The sequence below is a fragment of the Lynx canadensis genome, chromosome A3 (genome assembly GCF_007474595.2).
Source record: "Lynx canadensis isolate LIC74 chromosome A3, mLynCan4.pri.v2, whole genome shotgun sequence".
NCBI lineage: Eukaryota > Metazoa > Chordata > Mammalia > Carnivora > Felidae > Lynx > Lynx canadensis.
In genome coordinates this window covers 131,374,298-131,395,494 of record NC_044305.1, presented here as the reverse complement: position 1 = coordinate 131,395,494, position 21,197 = coordinate 131,374,298, and the positions used below count along the sequence as shown (strand labels likewise).

General features: G+C 54.9%; 1 protein-coding gene across 1 annotated transcript in view; it reads left to right on the top strand.

The window, feature by feature from the left end:
- The window catches only part of GREB1 (growth regulating estrogen receptor binding 1), a 91,807-nt gene that overhangs the window by 36,281 nt on the left and 34,329 nt on the right, over positions 1 to 21,197 (top strand). Inside the window, exons 8-17 of the mRNA XM_030311626.1 lie at positions 2,644 to 2,757; positions 3,244 to 3,387; positions 6,803 to 6,988; positions 8,953 to 9,303; positions 13,421 to 13,549; positions 14,282 to 14,401; positions 15,006 to 15,203; positions 15,936 to 16,116; positions 17,077 to 17,272; positions 18,197 to 18,333. Of these exons, the coding sequence (XP_030167486.1) occupies positions 2,644 to 2,757; positions 3,244 to 3,387; positions 6,803 to 6,988; positions 8,953 to 9,303; positions 13,421 to 13,549; positions 14,282 to 14,401; positions 15,006 to 15,203; positions 15,936 to 16,116; positions 17,077 to 17,272; positions 18,197 to 18,333 (1,756 nt within the window). The remainder of the gene's footprint in view (positions 1 to 2,643; positions 2,758 to 3,243; positions 3,388 to 6,802; positions 6,989 to 8,952; positions 9,304 to 13,420; positions 13,550 to 14,281; positions 14,402 to 15,005; positions 15,204 to 15,935; positions 16,117 to 17,076; positions 17,273 to 18,196; positions 18,334 to 21,197) is intronic.

The window sequence follows — 21,197 nt, the reverse complement described above, 5'->3', positions numbered from 1 at the left end:
GCATGCAAGACTGTCCAACTGGAAGAGCCCGTAGTGACTCTCTGGTCCCACATTCTGTTTGGTAGAGAAGGGAAGTGAGGCCCAGAGAGGCAGCCCAGGCCTAGAGGCCAGGCTTCCCTGCTTCTGTTACATGGCCGGCAGAGGACATCCCTGGTAGAGGACCAGTGTCCCCTCCCTGGTGGAAGGACCAGTGTCTTTTCTGAATTGGACCTGAGACTCCCCAGTCCTAACCAGCGTGGAATCCGAGGTCCAGCCTCTGTCCCTCCTCCAGCCGCTCTGGGCTGTGACTGGTGTTTCTTGACAAGGTGCTGAATTTAGGGTGGCCCCGTGGCCGACAACCGGGCCTCTGGGATGGTGATGGCAGCCTTGCACTGTGGCACCTGCCCGGCCTGCGTGGAGGCCTGTATACGTCCAGCCTTTGCCCGGGCAGCAGGGCACGGGGGCCCCACTCCGTGGTGAACGAGGAGCCGTGTGGGAAGTAGAATGCCCCTAGTCCCCGGCAGCCCTCGAACCCTTCTGGAATCTGGCCCCAACCAACCTGAGGAACCTTATTCATTCCCCACTGTTTGAGACCGCCACGCTCCAGGAGTGCCCTCCCCTTCCTGTCCTCACCCCCTGGTCATGCACTGAGTCCTGACTGCTGCTAAACCTGCCTTTCAGGGCTTAGCTCGGCTGTCCCCTCCTCCTGCAGCGGGGTACCTTGCCTGGTCTCAGTTCCATGGCCATCCGTGTCCTTCAGGTACCGAAGGTCCTGAGAGCAGGGCCAGCGTCCTTCCCATCTTGGGGCCTCGGCACCTGGCCACCCGGGACACCTTCACAGACTGAGACGGCACGGCCGAAACGTCAGAGGTCCTGTGCCTTCCCGCCCGCTCTGGGGAGAGAGGAAGCCCATGTTAGTCAACTGCTCCTAAAACGACAAGAGGTGTTGAATTCGGGCTTGAGGACTGTCGCTCAGTGGTCCTGAGTGGAAAAGTCCTGCCCCCTCGCAGGGGGGGGAGGGGAGCGTTAGCAAGTGCCCAGGATCCTTGCTTGGTCCACACAGGGGGGTCTGGGTGCTACATGTCCTGGAGTGACATGGAAGTCTATGTAATAAAAACTCGCTCACCCAGAATGCCAAGGGGTGCCCCCCACCGCGATACCAGGAGACACCGCGAGGGCTGGTCCACATTGGCACCTCAGGGACGACTCCCAGTGACGTCACTTTGGGAGAGTCGAGCTGGGTCCAGCAGAGCGGTGAGGGCTTGTGTCCCAAAGGGGGAGGACATCTGTAGACCCTCCATCCCTAGTATCGAGGCCTGGCCCCTCTACGGTAGCTGAGTGTGGTTTTCAGAGGCGTCTTGGTCTCTGTGGGGCGCCTCTGTCCGCACCTGAGGACAGATGTGCGGGCAGTAGAAGGTAATAGAAGATAAACGGAACAGCGGTTATAGTAGCTGCCTCAGGTGTTGCCGGGAGGAGGTGTGTCTAAGGAGCCCGCCTGCTCGAAAGCTCTGTGTGAGCCACCTGTTTTCACTTTTTGTTCCCTTTGTTCATTTTTGGTCAGTCTAAGGCGGAGTCAAGCATAATTTTACCACCTTTAAGAGACTCTGGAGCAAGACCCTGCAGGGCGCTTAAGCAAAACCAGGGTGCCCACGAACGGTGGCATTTTCTCATTCTTGTTTCCAGAAGTCTGGTTCTGTAGGTCAGGGTGGGGCCCGGGAGCGGATGGTTTTAGCAGGGCCCTGCTGCTTCTGTCCAGCTCCTTCTCAGGCCAGATTTGTAGGAACCTTGCCCTACACCGTGGTTTTCAACCCTGGTTGTGAGTTAGGGTCACCAGGGAGCTTGGAGTCACCACGGTTCCCCGGGGCTCCCCCAGACGCGGGGTTCCGCTTTACCTGGGATGGGCTTGCGTCCAGGCACAGAGAGCTTTAAAGGTTTCCCAGGGGCGTTTAATGTGCAGCCACAGCTGAATGTGTACTTCTAAACGTAGGGGAGATTTTGAGTCGGATTGCTCAAACGAATGTGGTAACCAACTCTGGATATTTTGAACAACCCAGGAGCAGAGCGTGAGTCCCGCACATGCTGTTATCTAGAGTGGGGGGGGATGACTCGTTAACGACAGCAGGTACCAGCCTCTGTTCCTGTTGACTTCTTTGGTCTGAAGTTAGTGGTCAAGGCTGGGGTGGGAGAGGAACACCGGTAGAGCGGTCCTGCCCCCAGGTGGTGAAACTGTGTGGTGGTTGGTCGAACGTGACCGTGGCTTATCCCAGAAGCACACGGGCATTCACGGGGCAGTTTAGAGGAGGAGGCGAAGGAGGATGTGATCTTGGGGGCTGCCGGCCAGTGGGCCCCAAGGCTGTGCTTTCGCTACATTCTCTTTAGTCTTCATGAAACCACCTTTAACGGCAGGGCTTGTGACCCCATGTTAAAGGTGAGGGTGTGCTAAGGGCTCAGAGATCAGGCCGAGGCACTTGCGCGGTTTGGAACGAAACGTTCACTGAAATGGACAGGATATTTCCTCATGCCCGGACGCTTCCCTAAACAGCTAACGACCCTCGTAAGGCTCTGATTTTTAAAAAATAACAAATACGTGCTCTCCAGAGCAGGGGGAGTGTTTGGAAGCTCATCCTTAGCGAAAGCCTAATCCGTACTCTGAATGTTGTCTAGGTATCTTATCAAACTCTGGGCCCCCGAAAAAACGCCACAAAGGGTGGTCCCCAGAATCTCCATCAGCGACAGACGTCGGCTACGCCCAGGGCGGTGGGAACAGAGCTAAGTACGGTAAGTGACGGCAACATTGCCAGAAACCCGAGACTCGAGGACCCGTGGTGGTGCTGCTGCTGGTGGGCGTGGGCGTGTGTGCCCGTGTGTGTGCTTCCGCGTGAATCGGCGAGGATGTTCTGGGGGGCAGACTTGGGTATAACAGAGGGTCTCTTTCTCGTATGGTGGGGCTGCTCAACCAAGCCCAGGCTTCCTGTATGGCCGTGAGCTCGTTCCCTGACCCTAAAGGAATTTAAAAGGGGCTTGCCTGTCACGTGGCAGGGAGACTGAAGGGGAGGGGACTGGGTTGTTTGGTGGGGAAGATTGGATCAAGCGACTCTGAAGATGCTTTGACCTCAGGAGTCTGTGATTCCAAGACTTGGGGGCTCCCACAAGTAGGGGTGAGGGTCAGATTGTAGCCGATTCGGAGGCCGGCCTGACGTCAGGTCTGCCAGAGGTGGGTGGCTTGTTTGGCCTGTCTTCCTAACTCTCCTGGCCTGTCCCTAGAGAGCGCAGGCATGTCCTGCGTGCCCCAGGTTGGCTCGGTGGGACCAGCGTCGGTCACCTTCCCCGTTGTGGCCTCTGGAGAACCAGTGTCCGTCCCTGACAACTTGCTGAAAATATGCAAGGCCAAGCCGGTGATATTTAAAGGCAAGTACAGCAGTGGGACAGGTGGTGGAGGTTGGAGAGCCTGAAGGGATGAACAAGGGACAGGCTGACTCCAAGGGTGTCCCCCTGAGAAAACTCTCAGACCCTTTCCAGGGCAACGGAGGAACTAAGCAGACCAGTCACTGGTGTTGCCCCTGGTCAGATGCCAAGAGTTCTAGGGCTTTTCACAGCTTTCCACGACAAGCCCAAGTGGAACGATTCTGTTCCATGATATGCATCTGTTCATTCACTCGCTCACGCTCGCTCGCTCATTCACTCGCTCATTCACTCGCTCATTCACTCGCTCATTCACTCGCTCATTCACTCGCTCATTCACTCGCTCATTCACTCGCTCATTCACTCGCTCATTCACTTGCTCATTCACTCATTCGCTTACTCATTAGCTCACTCGCTCATTCACTCACTCACTCGCTCATTCACTCATTCGCTTACTCATTAGCTCACTCATTCATTCACTTACTAATTCGCTCACTCGCTTATTCACTCATTCACTCACTCATTCACTCGCTTGCTTGTGCATTTGCTCATTCACTCCTTCGCTTGCTCATTCACTTACTAATTCACTCGTTCGCTCATTCACTCGCTCATTCACTCATTCGCTTACTCATTTGCTCACTCATTCACTTACTAATTCACTCGCTCACTCATTCACATGCTCATTCACTCATTCGCTCACTCGTTCACTCATTCACTCGCTTGTTCACTTGCTCATTCACTCATTTGCTCACTCACTCCTTTACTCATTCACTTACTAATTCTCTTGCTCACTTATTCACTCACTCGTTCACTTGCTCATTCACTCATTGACTCACTCATTGGCTCATTCATTTGCTCATTCATTCGCTTACTCTTTTGCTCACTCATTCACTTACTAATTCACTCGATCACTCATTCACTTGCTCGTTCACATACTCATTCACTCGCTCATTCATTCATTCACTCGCTCATTCATTCATTCACTCGCTCATTCACTAGGTCGCTCATACATTCATTCACTCATTCGTGCCATAATGACAGGTCCAGTACAAAGCACCAGGGAATGGAGACAGATCAGACAGCCCCTTGCTCCCGGGACCCCTGGTCCGGTGGATCGTCCTGTGTCATCCTCTGCCACTAGTACATTTTGACTATGAAATCTGACTTTGGCCAAAGACGGCCACGCTCGCCACATGGAAGCAGGAAACTAGACTCGATCTGTTTTGCGACAGTAGGTTAACGTAGGTTATGTGGGGGCAGACTTGCTGCAAGTAAAGAAATCCCCTTCTAGTGAAGCAGGAGAGGTTGAAATGTGAAGGTCTGGCGGGACTCACGTGATGATGACGGTCGCCGGGGCCGTGTGATAAAACACACACGCACGTGCACCTCCTTCCTAGAGAAGCTAGTACAGCATCTGGGATCGTGTTTGGAGGCACAGAGGAGAGAGGGTCGTAGGCAAGTGGGAGGTATCTTACCGGTAATTAAGAAATAAGAGAGGCACTGCTTTTTTTTTCCTAAAAAAAAATGGACAGGGTCTTTAGGAAGAGGGGTGCAGATCTGGGTTTGAACTGAGCATGAGTCACGGCCGGTAATCCCATCGGGCCCTCTTGGCTAATTGGGAAGAAGGTCAACGTGCAACAGTGTTACATGTAACCTGTGCACAGTCTTTATGTGTCTGTGAGACGCTGTGAGAACGCGGGGATGAGAAGACAGAGCACGGTGGCACCACTACGGGCAGGGTGGCATCTGTGCGTCTCCCGAGCCAGGGGCCTCAGAGGAGTCGGGGTGAGGGTCCGGCAGACCCGCCTCTGACGACCTCAGCTATAGACCATCCTCCTTATTCCTCAAGGTCACTGCACTTTCTGCTTGGTTTAAGCCACTCACTCTTTGTGTTTTTTTTTTTAAACATTTATTTATTATTGAGAGACAGAGACAGAGCATGAGCAGGGGAGGGGCAGAGAGAGGGGGAGACACAGAATCCAAAGACGGGCTCCAGGCTCCGAGCTGTCAGCACAGAGCCCGACGCGGGGCTTGAACCCACAAACCGCGAGATCATGACCCAAGCGGAAGTCAGACGCTTTACCGACAGAGCCACCCAGGCGCCCCAGCCACGCACTCTTTGTAACATGCCTGCTGTCCTGGGTCTTCCCGCCCCCAGCCCACCTCATGCCCAAACCCCACCTGCGCCTTAGGACCCAAACCCATGTGCCTTCTCCACGAGGCTGCCTTAGTTTCTTTCTCCTGGGCCCCAACGCAGTTTAAGCCATAATGTTCGCAAGCCGTGGCACCCCAACTGTGGTCCTTGGTCCAGCAGGTCCAGCATCATCCAGGACCTGTTAGAGGGGTGAATTCCCAGGCCCATCCTGGAATCAGAATCAGGCCCCTTTTCCAAATCAGAAGCTGTGCGGGAAGGCCCAGAAGGGGCCCGGGGGACCCTCATGCACCCTCAGGTTTGAGACGCAGTTGTGTGAGGATGTGAACTGTCTCGGGCGTCAGATTTCCCCAGAGCCAAGCATGATGCCAGCACGTAGCACACAGCGGGCATTCAGTGAGTGTGTGTTTGGTGAATGAGTTCAGACCAAGCACAGGACGGCGCACGTGCATCTGGCGCATCCAGTTATCTCGGCAGCCCCATGGGGGCTGCGTGTCTCCGACCCATTTTACAGATGTGGAGACTGAGACTTAGAGAAGTCCTACTTCCTGCGCAGGGCCACACAGCTGATGCCCAGCGCAGAGGAGAATCAGTCCGGCCAGGCTCTTCTGACCCTGAGGGTTCTTGTCGGAATTGGTCTCCTAACATGTGCTAAAGCATTGGTCGGGTTCCGTCAGTATCTGGAGCCTTCGGTCTGCGCAGTGATTCATTTTCCTCACTCAGCCTGCCAGAGAGTCCTGGGAGGATGGGAAACAGAAGCCAGCACGGAGGAGTCGGGGAGGGGCAGGCTGGCTGGCAGGGGGGGCGGCAGAGTGCTCACAAGAGGCGTTCTGTAGTCAGCGGGGCGCCTGTTCGGCTTTGGGCGCGTCTCTCTGGGCCTCAGCGAGCTCACCTGTGAACCACAAGGGTTGGACACGACGAACAGGCAGACGCTGGAGCCCTGGTCAGTATTCAGAGCAGGTGCACTAGCTCAGCAAGGGCGGGAAATCTGCGACCCCCTCCCCCCTCCCCCCTCCCTCCTCCCTCTCCCCTCCTCCCTCCTCCCTCCTCCCTCCTCCCTCCTCCCTCCTCCCTCCTCCCTCCTCCCTCCTCCCTCCTCCCTCTCCTCCTCCCTCCTCCCTCCCCCTTCTCCCCGAAGAGGGACGTGTGAGTCAGCCCAGGGGCCTCTCGCCTGCCCACTTTGGCTCCCTCGCCTTCGACGTGCGTGCTTGTGGGGGCCACGTGTGCCCCACGCCAGCCGCCAAGCGGACGTGGTTGCTTCTTCCGCAGGCCACGGGAACTTCCCTTACCTCTGCGGGAACCTGAGTGACGTCGTCGTGAGCCCCCTCCTGTACACGTGCTACCAGAACTCTCAGTCCATCTCCCGGGCATATGAGCACTACGGGGCCTCGGCGATACAGCCCATCTCCGAGGAGGTGCAGCTTCTACTGACCGTCTACTATCTCGTCCAGCTGGGTGAGCCTCCCTCCCGCCGCGTGGGGCCCATTGGTGCAGCGGTCGCGGCCCGAGGCGGCGTGTCAGCCCGGATCCCTACCCTTCACTTGGAGCCCTTGAGAAGCCACGCTGGCTGGCGGACAGGAAGTGCCGGGGACCATCCTTTCTCACCACCCGCATCCCATCCACTGGAAAGCCCTGCTTCGTCCCAGATGCGGCGTCCCCCACCCTCCTCCGCCACACCCCTCCCTTGCCAGGGTGCGGCTCTGCCCCCCATTCTGCACAGCTGTTAACGATTGTGAATGTCATCGTATCTGTTCTCTGCTGGAGCCCCCCGGGGTCTCCTATCACACACTCGACCCATATCGGTTCCAGGGTCCAAGTGACCAGGCCTCCTCCCACCTCCGCTTCCGCTCCAGCCCTGCCGTGCCCCACGGCAGACCCGTCTACCCCGGAGAAACGCCCCTGCCCAGGACCTGTCCTCCGAGTTTTGGTTCCTGTGTCACCTCAGGGAGAACCTTATCACCATATCTAAGACAGTGCCCCCTCTGCAGGCCCCTGGGAGTCTCTCTCCTCCGTGTCTTGCCTTTAGAGCACCAGTATTTGCTCGCTTTCCGTGCCTCTCCCCGGTTAGGATGTAGGGTCCGTGACATCAGGAACGTTGATTTAGTTCACATCTGCGTGTCCAACAGCACCTGCACTGTAGTTGGCCCTCGGCTGTGTTGAAGGAACAGGTAAACAGGGACACAGAATCCCGTGAAAGCATTTCAGGAGAGGGACCAGTCGCCTGAGTCAGTGAGGCCAAGAGCAGAGTGAAGGCTGATGATTGGCCATTGGGTTTGGGCACATGGGAGTGACAGGCACCCTCGGTGATGGGTGCGTCCGAGGAGTGTGGGGGACAAAAGCCGTGCTGCGGTGGATTGGAGACAGGAGGCAAGCGTACGGAGTGTAGACAGCTCTCCCAAGAGCTCGGTTTGGCGATGGTGATTCCAGAAGGGGGCGTGGGCTCAAGGGGAAAGATTTCAAAGATGGGAGGCCTAACGGCTAATCTGGTCAAATCTTGGCGTAGCCTCGTGCGTGTGTATTGTGATCCCGTGTTTCAGATCAGGAACCCGTATCGTAAGATAGCTCTGGATCCGTGCTGGCGCCGGGTGGAACCGGAAGGGAGCACGCCTTCCGAGTCCAAGCGTGGTGCCGCTTCCTCCAACTCCCCCAGATATAAGATTTGGACAAACACGCCAGAAAACGCCTAGGAAAGAAAGGCTGACGGTATTCAGTCTCCTAGGCGTCAGACCCACAAATCAAGTAACGTATCTCTCGAATTGATGACGCACGCGTGGGTATCCAGTGGGGCTAAGGGTGCAGTAAAACCAGTGTCACACGTGACATTAAAGTCGCCGGTAGGTGGACGCACGTAGGCCCTCGGGACACGGTCTGACGATGTGTACAGGTTGGCCCCGGAAGCCCGGATTCGAGACTCCGGGAAGCTAGGTTCTACGCATAAAGACGTGTGTTGTGAAAGCACTTGCAGAGGTGGCTACGTGGCAGCAAAGAAAGGATCGACAGTGGAGACACCGCTGAGTAAACGGTAGAGCCTCGTAGGAAGGGACTTTGCGTGGCCAGGGACCGTGCTGGGCGCGGACCGCAGACAGCGCGATGCGTGGTTACGGCGAGAAGGTAGGGAAAGAGGAGGAGCCCCGGAGTCGTAGGCTCGCAGTCCTTGCTGCTGTTTAACACCCGCGCGTGAAACCCAGACTGAGGAACAGGCAGAAAGAGCTGTGGCCCCGCTAGGCTGGGGAGCTTCTGGCCGCGCGGCTGCCCTCCCTGTACCTCCCCGCGGTCCCTGAGACGATCTGGCACTGGTGACGCCGACTGTGTTACTTTCGCGTTTGCTTGCGCGCGGCTCCCCAGGATCGCCCCCTGCGTTCGCGGTGGGGACCCGGGGGCCGGCGCCCAAGCCTCTCCTGCCGTCTTGTCGTTGCCAGCAGCGGACCAGGTGCCCCTGATGGAGGACCTGGAGCAGATCTTCCTGCGCTCGTGGCGCGAATCGCACCTGACCGAGATCCGGCAGTACCAGCAGGCGCAGCCGCAGCCCTGCCCGCCCGCGCCCAGCGCCGTGGCCCCCGTCACCTCGGCCCAGCTGCCCTGGCTCGCCGGCCTGGCCGCCAGCTCCTGCAACGACAGCGTGCACATCATCGAGTGCACCTACTCCCTGGCCGAGGGCCTCTCCGAGATGTTCCGGCTGCTCATCGAGGGCAAGCTCGCCAAGACCAACTACGTGGTGATCGTCCGCGCGTGCCGCAGCCCCGCCATCGACTCCTGCGTCGCCGTCACGGGTGAGCCCTGCGCCTGAGATTGGGGGCAGCGGGAAAAGCAGCTGCGTCTGTTTCCCGGCTCCCTTCCTTTGCAGATCCGCGCCTTTTGCCTCTCGTGGCCCAGGGTCTGTAGCAGCGGTTGGTTAGTGCTCAGCAGCCCCCTCGATGTGCGCCGCTCGTGCCCCGGCTGGCGTGCTGAGTTAAAATTCTTTCCTCCTCCGAGAGGAAGGTGAGCATTCCGCCTTGCCAAACCCTAGAGAGGCTGGGCAACTCTGGAGTTAGACCGGGTGGAGGGCCTGGGTCCATGCACCTGATGATGTGATTGGTCCCTTAACGACTCTGGCCCTCACTTCCTTCAGCTAGCTAATGGAGAACAAAAACCCCGGCGATCTCATTGCCTATGTGGACTCATGCGTCAGTGAACTAATACAGTATAAAAACATTTATCGAAGTCCTACTGTGTGCAGCCACAGTTGTAGGGACCGGAGATACAGGAAGGAAGGTAACGAGGTCCCTGCTCGCCTGGAGCGCACGTTCTGGTGTGGGAGGCAGACACCAAAGCCAGTGCAGAAAGTGACAGGTGGACAGGTGGAGGGGCCCGGGGTCGGAGGATCCCATTTGGGGAGCTGGTTATTAAGAGGGGTCAGGAGAACCTATCTAAAGAGGGGATGTTAAGAGCGAGGGCCTGAGAGAAATGAGGCAGCGGGCGATGTTGCCTCTGGGGACAGCTGCGGGGGGGGCCCCCCCCAGGACCACGTGGCCACAGGCCGTGCCTGGCATGTTGCTAGTAAGCAGGAGGCCAGGGCAGAGGACGGGACTAGGGCGTTGTGTGGGGGCCCTGACGGCCTTATCAGAGCTTTGGATTGTTCCCTGTGTGAATTGAGAGACCGTTGCACGATTTTGACCAGAGAAGGGCTGTGACCTGGCTTTTGTTTTAGAAGAATCAATGACCTATTTGGGTGTGGAGAACCCCCTATTTGGGTCCCTGGGGAGGGGCTGGATTCATCCAGTGCCCAGTGTGGGCGGCCGGGGCTGGGCTGGGGGAGGCGCAGAGGAGCGGCCTGATTCTGGGTGTCTGTGGGGTGGGTACCTGTGGGATTTGCAGTGGGGGGGCGGGGGGGGCCGTGTGGACTGTGTGGGAACACCCCGAGGGCTTTGGCTGTGTAGCTGATGCAGACACCATCCGCTGAGATGGCAGGAACTGCAGGAGCATTTCTGTTTTTTGAAAACATTTAATTTAGGGGCACCTGGGTGGCTCAGTCAGTTAAGTGTCCGTCCGGCCCTTGGTTTTGGCTCGGGTCATGATCCCACGGTCTGTGGGATGGAGCCCCTTAGCCGGGCTCTGCGCTGGCAGCACGGAGCCTGCTTGGGCTTCTCTCTGTCCCTCTTTCTCTGCCCCTCCCCTGCTTGTGTTCTCTCTCAACATAAATAAATAAAATAAAGAAAAATTGAAATTGTCCTCGTGGAGGGAAGGGGTGCTAGGGAGGTCGTGCTGGAATCTCAAGTTCTCCCGCACCAGCCCGGCCCATGCTTCAGATGTCGCGGTGGCCGCGTGGGTGGGCAGCTGGGTAGAAAGTCCAAAGTGCAGGACAGAGATTAAGGGGTAGTCAGCACGTTGGGGGCCTGAGAGCCCAGAGGTGATGCCAGGACCCATCCGGTGAGTGCGGAGCGAGGGCTGTCTGAGGTCCCGTCCCGTGAGGGGAGGAAATGGAGAAGCAGACCTGAGAGTGGAAGGAGAGAATGTCCTGGAGGCCGAGGGGTGGAGGTGGGGGGGGGGGGGGGGGAGGCGTGCTTCAAGAAGGGAGAGGCAGCGACTGGGCCAAATGCTCCTGTTTGAGTCCGAACGGGCTCCTCCCTCTGTCCGCCGCATGGCCATCAGTGATGCGGACACAGCGGTGCTGGTGGATGAGGGCGCCACTGGATTGGGCTCAAGAGATGAGGAGCAAAGAAGCAAAGGGAGACAACCGTTTTGAGAAATTTTGCCTTACAAGGAATAGAGAACAGAGATAATAATTGGAGGCGGAACGGGATCAGGTTTTTGTGGTGGTTCTGAGTCGCGCGGTGTATGTTTGGCAGTGGGAAGGACGCGTCACAGGTGGACAGGTGGCGGGGCCCTGGGATGCGTCACAGGTGGTCGCTCTGTCCTCCAGCAGGGGACAGGGCCGGGGCTGCTGCGCACAGCGGGTTTACGGGAGTCGAGTGGGCATGACCGTGGTCTTTTCTCCAGCCGCGTCTGGCAGCTCCGTAAAGACCCAGAGCAGGAAGGGGGTTTGATGCAGAGGGTGGAGCACGGCTGTGGGGAGGGACGTTGGGACTGAGTATTGCTGGACGTGGGCTCTCCCTCAAGGGAGGGGGACAAGAAGAGAAAGCAGGAGCACGTCTGGGAGGCTCTATGGATTTGAAGAGCGGCGGAGTTTTTGGAGTGTCAGAGGTGGCTGGGGAGCAGGCTGCAGGGAGTGGAGGGTGCAGAGGGGCGGGGTTATCAGTGGTGACCACGCCCAGGGCAAGCCCCTCCTTGCAGGATGCAGAGGGGCGGAGTTGTCAGTGGTGACCACGCCCAGGGCACGCCCCTCGTTGCAGGAGGCAGAGGGGCGGAGTTATCAGTTGTGACCACACCCAGGGCACGCCCCTGGTTGCAGGTGAATGAGCGGAAGCAGGGGACAGCTCCCTGGAGGAGATCGGGTGTGTCAAGCAGCTTTTATGTGCCAGGCTGATCTTTGTGCACATTAATGCAGTGACCTCATTAATTCATTGACCTCATTAGTTCCTCTCCCAGAGCAATAGCAATGGCTAATTATTTCCCAGCTTCGTCCTGTTAGTTAAAAAGAACACGGAATTCCTAAGTCTAGCATTTTCTTAGGAAATTGAAGGAGGTTAAGGGGTAGTCAGCACGATTGAAGTGTCATGAATGCAGGGGCGCCTGGGTGTCTCAGTCGGTTAAGCGACTGACTCTTGGTCTGGGCCCAGGTCATGATCCCACTCTTCGTGAGTTTGAGCCGCACATCGGGCTCTGCGCTGACAGTGCGGAGCCTGCTTGAGATTCTCTCTGTCCTTCTCTCTCTGTTCCTACCTGGCTTACATTCGCTCTCTCTCAAAATAAATAAACACTAAAAATAAAAGAATCCTTCTGGCTTCAAATTTCTCTTTGAAAAAAAAAAAGAAAGAACAACTCATGAATACAAACAGATTTCTCAGCTTAAATGGGACTATTAGGATTTAAAACATCACTCTCGGGGCGCCTGAGTGGCTCAGTTGGTTAAACGTCCGACTTCAACTCAGGTCATGATCTCATGATTTGTGGGTTCGAGCCCCGCATCAGACTCTGTGCTGACTGCTCGGAGCCTGGAGCCCGCTTCAGATTCTGTGTCCCCCCGTCTCTCTGCCCCTCCCCCACTTGCGCTCTTCCTCTCTGTCTCTCAAAAATACATAAACATCCAAAAAAATAAAAATAAAACATCCCTCTTAACACTGTTGTATGGTATTCATAGATCTTCGTGGGTCAGTTTGTCAATTTCAGAATAATTTTTGGCCAATCACTATACTCCTATTTTTTAAACTGTTTAAAAAAAATGACTCCACAGGTGTTACTTGTTTTAAGCCTGAAATGTTCATATCTTTTTATTTACTTAAAAAGTGTATATTGTTGCTATGCATTGCCCCAGTTATCCATAAGCATTCTTGATCCTAAACTCATTCTGTTTTTTTTTTTTTAATAAATTACTTATGTGATTTGAGTAGCACTCTCAGAAATAAACCTGGTGGCCTGTTGTGCCTCAGGGATGGACTAAGCATTTTTATAAACAGTGCCTGGTTTACAGTCCTCAGGACAGTCCTGAAGTGCTGTCATTCCTGTGTTTCAGGAGGCGAGACGGGGCCAGAACGGTTAAGTATCTCAGGTTACACGGCTACTAAGCGGGAAGAGAGGTTCCGAGGCCAGTGTTCTGGGTTTCCCCTCTTGTTATCCTGTTAACCTGGGCCAAGATGCTTTATGCCATTTATTCGTTTAACCAACATGAACACCTGCTCTTGACCAGGCATGGTGACAGGCTTGCAGGAGAGAGAGGAGACAGACTGTCGTCCCTGGGCTCACGTGCTAATTCTAAGTGGAGGGGCCCAGTGAGAGTTGTTTGTTTTCCAGGAAAATACCAAGCCCGAATTCTTTCTGAGAGCCTCCTCACCCCAGCGGAGTACCAGAAAGAAGTCAATTACGAGCTGGTTACCGGGAAGGTGGACTTGTTGGGGGCGTTTTTCAGCACCCTCTGTCCAGGTAAGCCCGTGGGGAGACCGGTGTAAATTCACGAGCGGGAAGGGCAGAAACAAAGACTCAGAGGTGAAGTTCTCTCGGAGGGGACCTGCCGAGGGACCTGCCGAGGCTGGCCTGGGTTTGGATGTTCAGGCCGTACCCTCCGTTGTCTGTATTAGCATTTGCAACCCTTTCTGTGGTTGCAATCTTTCTGGCCGGCCATCTTCGTGCACTGACTGTGGGCTCTCCTAGGTGGGGGGGCTTTGTGGTTTCTGGTTTTGGGGGCACACGAGGGTCTCGTGCCTCCTCTGTATTCCCTGGCCCCGTGCACGGCTGCTCCCCAGCTCCCCCTCCGGATTGCTTACGGCTCCTTGCTGGAGCGGTGCCTCAGTCCGTGTGTTCTATGCTGTGAGATCTGTGCCCTTCACCCCTCTCTGCCTGGCTCCTCAACCCATTTCCTCCCATAAACTGTCCCTGCCCCCCCTCCTCTAGGATGGGCTCAGACCCCTTCCTCCTGTCCTTTAGCATCTGGCTCTTCCTTCTGTCCTGGCACCTACCACATCACCGTGCCATTTTCTCTGACTGTTTGCCTGCCTTACAAGCCGTGGGCTCCGGGGCTGGATGGGCCCTGGCTTCTTTATTTCCATTACCCCAGGCCCGGGACAGCGCCTCGTACCTAGTAGACGTTGCATGGATATTTGCCGAATTTCACTGGGATGGAAAACCCATTTCTGTTTTTCTCTCTGTTTTGGGCAGAGGGGGACATTGACATTTTGCTGGACAAATTTCATCAGGAAAATCAAGGCCATATTTCATCGTCACTTACTGCCTCCTCTGTCACCAAATCAGCATCCCCGGATGCACCGGCATGCACAAGTGAGTGACGCCAGGAAGCCAGCGGCCAGGGTCCGGGCTAGTGAGCCAGCGGCCAGGGGACGCCAGGGGTTGTGAGGAAGCAATGTTAGAGACGCATCCGGGAGGCAGGGCATCTTCTTAGCATCAAACTGGACTAATATATAATTTTAATTGGAGTCTTTAACGCCAATAGTCTCCTCTTACCCTGAAATGCACACTTTTCCTGAGATAGTGCATTGCTCTGTGTTGCTTTCCAGCTTATCAGTGCATTGTTGAAATAGTTTATTCCTCCCAGGTTCCCGAAGAGCTGTGATAGTTTCCTTCCCTTCCAGAGAACTTGCAGCCTCTTCCAAAGTCCAGTCTCGGTGTCACGTTCCCTGAGATGCTGTCTTTGTCCCCTTCGGGTACAGTAGGTCACTGCCTCTGTGCTCCCTGAGTGCTGTTCATCCTTTTATTATTAAATTACAGACAGTGTGAAATGGTACATAGCCCAGAGCAGGCACCGGATAAATGTTGGTGTGTTTCCCCCTTTGGTCACTTTGTGCACCAGACAGGGGCCCCCTGCGTGACTCCCTAGCTCTCTGCTCTTGAGTGTACCTCGCCTTTATGGGGGCTCTGGTTCCAGGTTACAATCTGGAGCCCCACCACATCCGGCCTTTCCAGCTGGCCGTGGCTCAGAAGCTCCTCTCCCATGTGTGTTCAATTGCGGATTCCAGCACCCAGAATTTGGACTTAGGATCCTTCGAGAAGGTGGACTTTCTGATTTGTATTCCACCCTCAGAAGTGACCTATCAGCAAACCCTGTTCCACGTCTGGCATTCAGGTACCGGCGGGGGGTGGGGGGGGCATTCAGGGGACACGTTGTGACGGCTACATGGAGAAGCTTTTATCCCCTTAAATTCAGATTTGGATTTGAAATACCAGTCTTTGCCTCCCAAGTAGATAGGGCAAGTATTATTACCCCCATTTCGTGGATCATGAAACAGACGCTCAGAGATGGCAAATGTTTCCACTCTGTCCCGCTCAGGTCAATGACCTGTGTGTCGATATCCTGCTTCAACTTAATGTATTCTCCCTGTGTTTTCAAGGGGATGAAATACGAAATACATGAAGAGTCAACGTCTTAAATGTCCTAGCTTTATGTTATATAACCTGCAGCTCAGTGGCATTCAGGGTGGGAGATGATTTTGCTGGGGTTGGCGGGGGGCGGGGGGGCGGACCTTACCCTTCCCTTCAGTCACGCCGTGCCCGGGATCACCTGCATCATGAGGCCAGCTTGGCTGTGGCCCCTGGGCAGGCTGCTGTGTGCACACACCACGCTATGAAACAGGCCCGCCTCTGTGCCCAGCTTCTGCAGACACGTGTGACAGTGGTCTGCCTGGGGTCCGCTGCCCCGCCTCTCCCGTGTCTCGCCCATCCCTGTAGCCTCAGGGCCTACCGGAGCGCCGGCCAGATAGGAGGTGCCCGGCAGGCGCCCACCAAATGAAGGAGAAGCTTGTGATAAGGGTTTTTCTCATCCCGTTTTACTTGTGATGTGTTTTTTGCCACGTTACAGGGGTTTTGTCGGAGCTCGGCTTGGAAAAGGAGCACATGACCAAGCAGAGGGTTGAACAGTATGTTTTGAAGCTTGATGCCGAAGCGCAGACGAAATTTAAGTCCTTTCTGCAAAACTCCTTTCAGAATCCGCATACGCTCTTTGTCCTGATCCACGACCACGCCCACTGGGACCTCGTGAGGTGAGCGTGGCTTTGGCATATGGCAGGGTTGACATTTTATTATGCTAATATACGGGGGACACTTGGGGCTGTGGGTACAAGCCTTGAAAAGATGAGTGACGTTGGGGGTCTTGGCGTTTGTAAGCCGCTGCCATGGATGCATTCCAGAACGTTAGAGCTGGAGGGCATCTGGACTGGCCCGAGGGCTGTGCATTTAGACATTGTCACTGACTGGGTGAGGAGGGAAGGGAGATCCTGGGTCAGATCGCAGAGTGGGGCTCTGATTTGGCACAGAGTCAGAAGCTTAGGGCTGGCCAGAAACTCAAAGATCACCCATACGAAGGGGATGCAGCATCGGGTCCCTGCATTTGTACATCCGGAATTGTAGAAAGAGCTGTATTGTGAACATCCATCTGGACGTAGGTTTCTGCGAGTAGCTCCCTGCCACCGAAAGGGCTAATCACTTTGTTTTCTCTGTTTTGCTGGATGGCTGGAAGGGAAGGCTGAGGCCGTGGCCCACAGGGAACGGCTGAGCTGTGCTGCCCTCCTTGGCTCCTTGGCCAAAATGCTTCCCCTGCCTGGTCCTGTTCTTTAAATGTAATACAGAGTGTGCCATTTTATATCCTCTCAGGATCGCTTCAGGTCAGTAGGAGTCTCGGGGGAAAATTTCAGGAGACAAAAGTACGCAACGGGACGGGGCCACAAAGGAGCACTCCTGGGTGAGAGTCACTGCTCTCGAGGAGTAGGAGGATTGTGTAGCCTGCAAAGCAGTCCTCCATGAATACTGTTCCCCCAGCCAGGTTTTTAATAAGCGATGAGTGTCAGGGCATCCCTGACAGGCGCACAGAGCCAGAAGCTTTGATCACTTGCAGATTTGGGGGGTGGGGCTAGTTACACACGTATTCAACTGCTTGATCCTCGTAAAATTACAGAGTGCCTTCGTTCCACTCACTGTTGCTTTCCCCCCCTTTCCTTCCTCAGTAGCGCTGTTCATAATCTCTATTCCCAAAGTGACCCGGCTGTGGGATTGGTGGACCGGTTGCTGAACTGCAGAGAGGTGAAGGAGGCCCCGAACATCGTGACGCTTCACGTGACTTCCTTCCCTTACGCTCTGCAGACACAGCACACCCTCATCAGCCCTTACAATGAGATCCACTGGCCCGCCTCCTACAGCAATGTGAGTGCCGCCGGGCTGTGGGGCCTGGGGTCACAATGACACCAGCTGAGGTGGGAGAAATTCTGGTTAGTAAGACTCCTGATTGACTAGCGTCGTTTGGGGGCCAAGTGGGTCCCCGTTTCTTGGGTCTTTGAGTTGACCCAGAGTTAGATTTTAACCCCTTCCTGGTCTTTAGGAACTCTCCCAACATACATTAGTTAGATTCCCCATCTTAACGTGTGTAGGGAGGCACTGTTCTGAGGGCTTTGTCATATGAACTCCTACACGAGGCAGGGGCTTGGACGATTTCTGATTTGCAAATGGAGAGAAGAAGACTGAGCCACTCGTCCAAAGACTGTGCAGCCAGATAGTGGCAGAGCCAAGAAGTGACCCAGTCCGCCTGGCTCTGTGGCCCCCACGCTCAACCGTGGTGCTGTTTGAGGGCAAAGGTCGTGTCTTGGCAGTTTTATCTGCTACGCTCTGACTTTTGAGAGGCTCTGATGATATTTTGGGAGGAATGTTAAGTCAGTGGGAGTGAAATTGATCAGGGGGATGCATTTTTTTTTTTTTTTTCCTGCTGATTTCAATAGCAGCTGAATGTCAGATGGTTGATTTGCCTTTCCCTAAAACTAGCTTAAAATGGTTGGAAAGAAAGTCTTAACAAAGTTGTGGGTTTAAAGAACGAGGCTGATCTTCTTCTTGGCAAAGGCACTGGGGTCAAATGAATGGAAAAGTGTTGACGGGTAGGGATGCACCCTCCTTTCAGTAGAGAACGCTCTGTGCTCTGGGTCTGCGGAGAGAAGTTAACGTATAAAGCATCGTGCAAAGGACAACAGAGTCAGCACCATTTAGACCAAGAGGCTGGTCCTGGTCATCTGCGGCGTGTGAATCTCTGAGTCCCCACAAATGCAGTGTCTGAGTGACCGATGTTCCTCTCTGTTTTAGGGGGTGGACTTATATCCTGAGAACAAGAAGTACTTCGGGCTGTCAGAGTTCATTGAGTCCACCCTTTCGGGACACAGCCTCCCTTTGCTCAGATATGACAGCTCCTTTGAGGCCATGGTCACGGCATTAGGAAAAAGGTACACGTCTCTGTTGGAAGTTGCTACAAATGCTCAGGAGTCCCGTGCCAGTGGAAGCATGTGCAGCCAGAGAATTCCAGGGAGGGAGCCGCCTTCCTCCTTTCCTGGGTGACCGTCCCTCCATGAAAGGGACCCTGGCTTATTTCTTGCCCTGCACGTTGGGCCAGTGATATCTGTTGTGCCATTGTTCTAGAACGTTTTAGAAATGAGAATGGGCAGAAACATGTTGGAATGTGGAATGGGGTGTTTGAGACTCAGGGAAACCAAGGAAGTGGGAGGTAAGACACCCAAAGGTTTTAAGGGGAGCGACGGCGACAGTCCCAGGGGGCTTCATCTCTCACGTCCTTTGTGTATCATCTGTTGAGTGCTGGTTGTGTGCTCGGCGCTGCTCCTTAGTTTCACTATCTTATTCAGTCCTCGCCACTTCTCTCGCCGTTGCTATGATTATCTCCCTTTTGCAAGTAAACAGAGGCTCAGAGGGGCCCCCGTGACTTCCTTGGGCCACAGGTCGGGCAAGGGCTGCAGCCGTTTTTGTGAACCTCCAGAATCAGCCCGACTCTACAGCCGGCCCTTTTAGCCCGTGTCACAGCAGACCTCTGAGGTGGATTTAAAGCTGCCATTTCCGAGACGAGGAGACCGAGGCCCCCGGAGGTTAAACGATTGCCGCCATCCACACAGTTTGCACGTCGGGAAGCCCGGCCAAGTTTTGCAGACTGCCTAGTGCGAAACAAAATGATCTCTGCCGCTATTGGTGTTGAGCTGGGCCCTGCCACCTGCCCTCACGGCACCTCGTCCTCACTTGCCAACGAGGGCGTTAAACCAGGCGTGTGCTTCTCAAGGTGTGTTCCAAGCTGTCTTCCGAGCTGTCCTGCTTTGGCTGGATGCCGACGGCTGTTTCTGCCGAAAGGGGTTCCACGGTCACCCGTGTCGCAGCACCCTTACGTTTAAGGTTTGCTTTTCCACGAGAGTCCCCGAGCCTTCAGTTGCCCCGCGTGCTGTGACTAGAGTGGAACTAGAGTAGGTGGCATCTCCTGGACATCGGGGGACTGGTGTTCCCCAGAACGCCCTTTGAGGAACGAAATCCCTTTCGGCGCGGTGACGCTGATGGGCTTAATCAGGCCGCTTCTCCACCTCACACACGGGCAGCCGAGAGCCATAAACTTGCTGAGCGAGGGAGCCCCGCCTCTGCCTCTCTGCCCTGCTCATGCACCTCCTCCTGCTGGCTGCTTAGCGAGCTGTAGGTAACTTTGGGCCCAATACTCTACGTGTATTGCCTCGTGTAATCCTCACGGCGGCACGGTGAGACGGATCCTGTTACCCCCATGTGGCAGAGGAAGATACACACTTAGGTCACGTGGGAGGTCACGTGGGAGGTTTTGGAGTGAAGCCAGACCAAGTCCTTGCCATCGACTCCAAAACAGTAGAACCACTAACCATACGTATGGAGGAGGGTCTCACGGCTAGTGGCCAGGGGACCATACGTTCTGGCTTTATACTTTATTAGTCTTTTTTTATTAAAAAAATTTTTTTATATGTTTATTCATTTTTGAGAGACAGGGAGAGACAGATCAGGAGTGGGTGAGGGGCAGAGAGAGGGGGAGACAGCATCTGAAGCAGGCTCCAGGCTCCAAGCCGTCAGCACAGAGCCCAACGCGGGGCCCGAACCCTCGAACCACGAGATCATGACCTGAGCCAAAGTCGGGCGCTTAACCAACTGAGCCACCCAGGCGCCCCTATGCTTTATTAGTTTTAACCTTCAGCAAACCCACCGAACCTGTCTGAACTTCCGTACCCTCACCTGGGAACAAATCTACTTTTCTAGTGGCTTCTCATGAGAGTTTTCAGGAAACACGAGCCTGTGCAGACTCAGGAACAGTTGTACGCCGAGCGCTCAGGCTCCAAAGTCACACTTCCTTCCCAGGGTTCCTTCTTTCCCAGGGTTCGAGTCCTGGGTCTGTCCCTTATGAGCTGAGACTTTAGAAAAGTGTCTCAATCCTCTGTGGGGATAAGAGCACCTAGCACATGGGAATGTCATGAGGGTTCAGTGGACGAATACACACAAAACGTTAAGAGCAGTGCCTGGCGCACATTACGTGCTCATGTCAGCTGCCACTGCCGTTGTCACCACCATCACAACTGTCCCTGTCACCACCATCCTCTTCCTTTCCCACCCCTCTGCTAAACTGGAAGTGTTGCACAGAGATGAAAATTCACATTTCACGGAGTGAGAAGAGAACATCAGGCTTTGGAGTGTTGAGTTATGGAGAGTCCTAGGGACTCCCAGGAATCATTTCACCCAACCACCCCATTTTACAATTGTGAGAACTGGGGCCCGGAGAGGAGAAGCGATTTGCCCAAGGTCACACATCCAGTTTGTGGCAGCCTGGACCGTAGCCAGGTTTGACGTTCTTTCCGCCACACCATGCTGCCCTTCCTAGGAATCCTGTGTCTGGAAAACTCTCTCGAAACAGGCCACTGGGACAGAAGGCGATAAAGGTAAGAACACATTGGTTACTGCCTCTCCCCACCATGTGCGTGGCCAGACTGTTGATTCGCCATGTGTTGCACACAGACCCCAGCATATGGCTGGAAAATCTGTCTGGGAAGCCGCAAATCTGACACAAACTTACTGGGACTTAAGAGATTTAGACATTTAACAACTCCCATTTTTATTCCGGTATGTTTTCTGGGGAGCTTCCTTCCTGTAGAGCCAACCACAAAGGCTTAGGGCAAGCACATTGCACCTGTACGTGCTGTTTAGAGCTGGGCGAGTTCTTGCCTCCCATACGGTGGTTCTTTTTTTTCTTTTTTTAAACAATAGCTTTAGTGAGGAATAAGTGACATAGAGTGAACTGCAGATATTT